General features: G+C 37.3%; 1 protein-coding gene across 1 annotated transcript; it reads right to left on the bottom strand.

Annotated features, from left to right (window-relative positions):
* Positions 1-228: 228 nt before the first annotated feature.
* Positions 229-3463, bottom strand: LOC110804958 (uncharacterized). Its single transcript, XM_056841864.1, has 6 exons — positions 2053-3463; positions 1869-1964; positions 1616-1688; positions 1426-1495; positions 964-1380; positions 229-534 (listed from the first exon to the last, which is right to left on the bottom strand). The coding sequence occupies exons 1-6, from the start codon at positions 3461-3463 to the stop codon at positions 229-231; spliced, it is 2373 nt and encodes a 790-aa protein (XP_056697842.1).
* Positions 3464-7067: the final 3604 nt, after the last annotated feature.

Raw genomic sequence — 7067 nt, 5'->3', positions numbered from 1 at the left:
GGTTAATAATAAAGGATTGATTAGAGTTTGTTCCTCAAATTAAGACTTTAGAGTTTGTTCCTGAATTGTTTGCTTTGATATACGAACTTTATTTTTTATTTTTTATTTTTTTGGCAAGCAAGAAAGGGATTTTATTAATTACTTCAATACAAACTAGCAAAAGGAGGTAGCAGCCAACTTTTGACCCAAAAGCTAAGAACACCTAGCTAAAAACAACCCCAACAATAATTACAAAGAGAAAAACCAATCTCTATCTCTGGTACTAACTTTAGCACTAATGATGTTCTGGATCATGTATTTCACACCAATTTGGATCCTCAAAGCCACCTGAGCAACAGTGGGAACCTGCTGCAACCAAACACTTGCATTTCTTGCCTTCCAGATGTGATAGACTAGACTAGCTATCATAGTATATGCCACTCTTCTTCTGAAATCACCCTTAGACATCTTTGGACTTTCCTGAGGAAAGAAATAAGACGAAGAGAGCTGCCTTGAATTCTCAACCAGGAAGAGATCATTTCCTTGCAGTTGGTACTAAAGAAGCAATCAAAGAACAGGTGATCCCTGGTCTCAGGGGCATTGCCACAGATAACACACAAGTTATCAATCCCAATACCAAACTGATGCAGTCTAGTCTTAGTTTTCAGTTTGTCATGTATAGCTAGCCATAGAATGAATCTATGCTTAGGAATGGTGAGTCTATTCCAGATGTAAGTGGACCAGTTGACTTTATCTCCTCCCTCAATGAGTTTGGTGTACATTCCCTTAATTGAGTAACCAGGAGAGGAGAGCCATTGAGTAGAGAATCTCAAATTGCACCAGTGTTTAACTTGGTAGATGTACTTCACCACCCAACTTGCAGTAGAGGAGGGTGTGAACTCGGCCCACACTTTTCTCTTAATATACACTGCATGCACCCATCTAACCCATAAATTATCTTTTTTTTGTAGCCACAGCCCATGCCAGCTTGCCCACTGCAGCTTGATTCCACAGAAGGTTTTTGAAACCTAGCCCACCATGAGATTTAGGCCAGCAAAGCTTATCCCATGCCACTGCACCAGGTCTACCATCATCATAAGAACCATGACAAAGGTAGGATCTGCAAATGGCATTTATCCTTTTCAGCACAGCTTTAGGGAAAATAAACATTTGTGCCCAATAAACACAGATGCTCATCGGTACTGAATTAATGAGCTCAATTCTGCCTGCAAAAGAGATATGCCTAGAGCTCCATATTTTAATTCTCAAAGTCATTTTCTCTACAAGAGCTTCACAGTCACAACTTTTGAGCTTTCTAGTGCTAATAGGAACCCCCAGATATTTGAAGGGGAGGGTGCCAAACTTAAAACCAGAAATCTGACTGATTGTTTCTCTATGTTCCTAACTGATACCACAACAGTAGATAGAGGATTTAGAAGCATTAACTTGCAAGCCAGTAGTGCTAGAGAACAACTTAAACCCCTCCAACATAACAGAAACAACATTTGGATCACCTCTGCAGAATATAAGTAGATCATCAGCAAAGCACAGGTGGTTCAAGGACAGTAATTTGCATCTAGAATGAAACCTAAAATGTGGATGTTCCCCCACAGTTTTCATAGTTCTAGAAAAGTACTCCGTATAGAGAGTGAAAAGAAGAGCGGAGAGAGGGTCACCCTGTCTCAAACCTCTAGTTGGTTGAATCAGCTCTGTAGGAGCACCATTTATCAGAAATGAGTACTGAGTAGTGGTAAGACAGGTCATGACTAAGTTAATGAAGTGAATAGGAAAGCCCAAGTTGGTCATGAATTCTTCCAAGAAACTCCACTCAACAGTGTCATAGGCTTTTTACAAGTCTAGTTTCATAAAACAGCAAGGAACGTGCTGACTTTTCCTGTACATTTTCACAATATCCTGACAAACTAGGACATTATGCAGAATAGACCTACCAGCCACAAAAGCACCCTGGTTTTGGGAGATGATATCTGGAAGCACAGAGTTCAGTCTCTCACACATCAGCTTGGAAATGCATTTTATAAATAGTAGAACAACAAGCAATTGGTCTAAAATCACCCACTGAAGAGGGAACTTTGACCTTAGGGACAAGAGTGATGGAGGTGACATTCACTTCCCTTAGGATTTTGCCAGTAGTAAAAAAATCTGTGATGGCCTTGTGAACATCATCTTTTATGGTACCCCAAGCTTCTTTGAAGAAATGGCTGTTAAACCCATCCATCCCAGGTGCTTTGGAGCTAGGAATATCATCTAAAACTCTCTTAATATCCTCTACTGTGAAGGAACATTCCAATTTGTTCCTGTGATCATCAAGCAATCTAGGCCCTCTATCCATGATGGAACTTAGAATAGAGGTCTTATGCTCAATGTTGGAGCAAAAAAGAGACATGTAGAATTGAACAAAAGCATCTTGGACTCCACTATCAGTTTGTATCCACTTACCAGACCTGTCATGAATGGAGTGGATTCTATTGTGTTTCCTCCTCTGTGTAATGCTTTGGTGAAAAGCTTTGGTGTTTTCATATCCATTCTGAAGCCAGTGAACCTTAGCAGTTTGTTTCAAGTAGGACAAGTAGTTATCCTTAGCTTTCCTATATTCAGAAGCAACAGTTTTCTCTTCTGCAGCAAGGTCATGGTTCCCAGGGTTAGCATGGAGTTGGTTTTGAGTATCAATCAATAACTTATGGCACCTGTAGTGTTCAGTTTCAACATCACTGTAACCCTCCCTGTTAAGATCCTTAAGATCAGCCTTAATCCATTTTAACTTTTGTAACACTCTAAACATAGGGCATCCATAGACATACTTCCCCCAATTTCTATCCACAATGGTATTGAACCTAGGAAAGGAGGTCCACATATTGAAGAATCTAAAAGGCCTTTTCTGTGGAGGCTTTTGGCAACAAGTGAGAACCATAGGGAAATGGTCAAAGTCACCTTCAGTCAGGTAGTTTGCTTCAGCTGAATCAAACATATCTCCCCACTTAGTGTTAGCCAGAACTCTGTCAATTCTGGAAAACACTCTATCTGCACCATCTTGCTTATTGTTCCAAGTATAGAACCTCCCTACTGTTTTTACTTCAGTCAACTGGCAGTAGTTCATACAGCTTCTCATAGGCTGGATTTCAGATGTTCTAATAGTGGAGCCAAGTCTATCCTCAAGATCCATGAGGGCATTGAAATCCCCCATAATAATCCAAGCCTCTTTGCACTTATCAGCAATGGCTTTAAGAGAATCCCATAGAGGTTCTCTGGTGGTTCTATCATGTAGAACATGTATGAAGGTGCAATGGAAACCAGTACCAGTGCCTCTAGGAGTAACAAAACAATGGATGAAATGAGCATGCATCAACACAATATCAACCACAAATACATCAGGGTCCCATGCAATAACTATTCTACCATTTTGATGGCAGCTGAGATTGGTAGAAAAACACCAGCTAGGGAAAACATTGAGGTACATATCACCCATTCTAGGGGCTTTCACCCTAGTTTCAAGAAGGCTGAACAACTTGATGTGATGAGAAGCCTCCTCACCTCCCCTTGTTTATCTCTTCTATTCAGCCCTCTAACATTCCAGCAGATTAAGCTATCCATTGGGAGAAGGGGATGTCACCCCCTGCCCCAATGAACCTCCAACATATTCCATGCACTGCAATTCTTCTTCATTGTCATCATCAGAATGTAGCACCATGAATGAGTTTCCAGTGTGTACTGGTTCCAACTGGCTGCACCTGTGTCTACTGAATCCAATAGCAAGAACAAAACCCTCTGCATCAACTTCTGGAGCAATGGTTGACTCTTTGACTGCAGGAACAGAACTGGGAACCAAAGAAGTTACAGGTTGAACCACTTTAGGAACCCATTGCTTCCTCCCTTTGTTGGTCCTTCTATGACATTTCTCCTGTGTGTGTCCCATTCCTTTGCAAAGGGAGCAGGAGATGGGAATCCAATAATACTCCACCTTCTGATCCACCACCTTTCCTTTTTCATCAAGAAATTGAATCACTTCTGGGAATTGTTGATCAATGCTCACCTCAACCAACACCTTGGCAAACATCAGTTTGTCTCTATGTTGGGTTGCCTGGTCAACTTTGTTCACATTACCAACCACACCAGCAATTTTGTTCAGGCTTTTTCCACCCCAATACTTAACATCCAAACCATGAAGTTTGATCCAGATAGGAATCAGTTTCACAGGGTCTTTGGTAAATTGTTATTAGGGGTCCATGGTTTAACAATCACAGGCTCTGAATCAAAAAACTGAGCACTACCCTTCAACACCTTCTGGCAGTTCTCCATTGTAGTATAACGGATCAAGAAAACTCCCTTCCCAACCATTGCCACCTTATTTTCCCTAAATTCGATTCACAAAACCAGCCATCACATTTTGGGGGGGATTAGCACCTAAAATATAGCAAACAATCGATGATTTCCAAAATGCAATTTTATCCACAATATCATCATCGTCAATCTTAATCAAGCCAGGTTTATGCGAGATTTCATTCACATTGGTTTCAGTCAAGTTCGTTCCATTATTGATCATAGATGCCCTATTTTCAAACAAACCCCCATTCCTGCCATTTTGTGATTGAACAATGAGAGGAAAGGGTCTTACCAGCACTCAATCCATTAATCCAAGCATTGAACTCAGTTCGCACCTGAGATTGATGCTGCAAATCTCTCAGAGTTGTTGTTGGAGACAGAATTTGGGCTTCCATCAAAGCTTCAATTTCTGGGTTTGTCATTGATTTTTCAGAGATGGTGTCAAGGTCCTCTAATGGAATGCTAGGGGATCCTTTGGTATGTTCACGAGTAATCGGCTTTGTCACTGTCACATTCGCTGAGTTTTTCTCACCATTGTTGTGTTTGCTCGCCTGCTTTTGAGGTCTTCCCATGGTGTCGAAGAGGTCGCCCCTTCGAAACATCTCAACCGCGAGATTTTTTAATCTTTGTAAAGCCTACAAACTTTATTTTTACTTGTACAACAACTCTTTATTTTCATATCGGGTTGATCGCTCGGTTTTGTCTTGGGTTGATCGCTCGGTTTTGTATCGGGTAGAACAGATATGTATTAAGCTAGGTCAGGTTGAAATGGGTCCATTTGACTAACTGGTTGATTTTGGTTGATTTTGAAAACTAATGGGTATATTTCCAAATTGGGTCCGATTATAACCATGGAAATTTGTAATCGAGTTAACAACTATGATTAGTTTAATAACCAGTATTGAAGAGTATTAAATGTTTATCATTGTACTGTATTAAATTATTTATATATTACTTAGGTTTGTGTAATTATAATCGATTAAAATACAATTTTATAATATATAATAGTGATATAGAAGTAATTAATTAAGTGTGTATAATAAAGTAACATCGACATAGTTGACTTGCCAAGTAACATTGACTTGTCCAATTAAATATAATTTACTCCCTCTGTCCTTGAATGTTAGTATCTTTTATAATCTAAGACAGTCCAACAAAAGTACAATTGTCACATGAATTTCAATAGAATATAACTCATGTAGGTAGGAGAGAAACTATTAAGAGGTTTAATAGGGAATTTTTTTTACAGAGTAAACAAGTGGGCCATTTGAATATTTATAAGCTTTCTTTAAAAAATTTTATGCATGATAGCTCCTATATATGTAGCATAACTTGTGGCATGGGTGAAGGTTTGTAGTAATGCTTCAATAATAAATTAAAAAAAAAATTGAAATAGGCTCTATCATGTCAATAGGTTTCAATAAATTTCAACCAAGTTAACAAGTTCACTCTAACTCTATAGTTTTCTCTCTTGCAAGCATGTATGACTAGGTCTAATTAGTTCAATTAGAATCAATCAAGTATTCAAGTTTAATCAATTCCAATAAGTTCAGTTAAATTCAGGTTTAGGGTTTTAGGGTTCAAGGTTTTGGCGTAACTTGTTTTTCATTAATATCTCTTGGCGTAACTTATTTTTCATTTCTTTTAATTATAATAATAACAAGCCCATATTCACGACTATAAAATAAATTTTCGTATTGTTTAGATTAAAATTTAAGAGGAAAATATCTCTCTAAGTACGTACAATTAAGGTCGAAGGTTTCCGAGATGCTTAAGAGAGGTGCTCAAATGGTGTTGAAGCTTTTAGTGATATATGGGTCTGGCCCGAACTCCGTGCAGATTATATATGGGGTCTTCAATGACACGTGAAGTATACAATAACCTTCATCAATATTAATTATCTATACTTCATACTAAGCATATGTTATGTTCGACTTACTTTGACTTATTTTAGACAAAATAGGTTCAGATAAGTTCTGTGAAAATATTTTTTTTTGACAAAAAATTTCACAGACAAATAAGGGTATGTTCTTTTCAACTTATTTTAACTTATTCCAGACAATAGGTTCAGATAAGTTCAAGTAAGATAATTTAAAATAAGTAATAAGTTTTTTTCACTCATTTTTAGATAATTTTTTTTTTTATTTCAGACAAACAAGTTTTTTCAATTAAGATAAAATAAGGTCAGAGTTAAGATAAATTCAGACAAAATAATTCGAATAAAACAGAGCCTATGTTTATTTTAGACACAAATTTTTTCCAGATAAAATATGTTAAAATAAATTCAGTTAAGTTCAAAATAAGATAAGATAAGATAAATTAAGACAAAATAAGTCGAATACAATGAAGTCTAAAATAGCTAAAAGGAAAAAAAACAACTATAAAAATTGAGACTGCACGTCATTTAAACCAATTGAGTAAAAATATGATCTAGACATACTAGTTCTGATTTTGACGTGACTTGGATGATATGATATGGACATACCAGTTTTGGTCTGGACATGATATGGACAAACTGATTCTGATTTTAACATGACCTGGTTGATATGATCTAGACATATCGATTTTGGTCTGGACATGAGAGTAATAAACAAATAGAAAAACAATGGCCACAAGTAGTATATGTTAACCCTAAATAAATACGGCAGCAAGTCGTACTCATTTGGATAAAAATTTAAGCGGGAAATTTCCTTCTAGATATTATAAATCATATATTTCATAAAAAACGTAATTAGTTTTTAGGAGCCCGT

This window comes from Spinacia oleracea, chromosome 4 (genome assembly GCF_020520425.1).
Source record: "Spinacia oleracea cultivar Varoflay chromosome 4, BTI_SOV_V1, whole genome shotgun sequence".
In the NCBI taxonomy this organism is placed as follows: domain Eukaryota; kingdom Viridiplantae; phylum Streptophyta; class Magnoliopsida; order Caryophyllales; family Amaranthaceae; genus Spinacia; species Spinacia oleracea.
The sequence above is the reverse complement of the archived record's forward strand: the minus strand, read 5'-3'. Positions and strand labels throughout refer to the sequence as shown.

Excerpts from the sequence above, each read along its gene's own strand:
- LOC110804958 (XM_056841864.1), bottom strand. The coding sequence starts at position 3,463 with ATGGGTGATATGTACCTCAATGTTTTCCCTAGCTGGTGTTTTTCTACC. Across the intron at positions 1,689-1,868 it reads TGTGAAAATGTACAGGAAAA|AGCTGATTCAACCAACTAGA; the intron begins GTCAGCACGTTC and ends GTGCTCCTACAG. Across the intron at positions 535-963 it reads AAGCTGCAGTGGGCAAGCTG|TACCAACTGCAAGGAAATGA; the intron begins GCATGGGCTGTG and ends TTGCTTCTTTAG.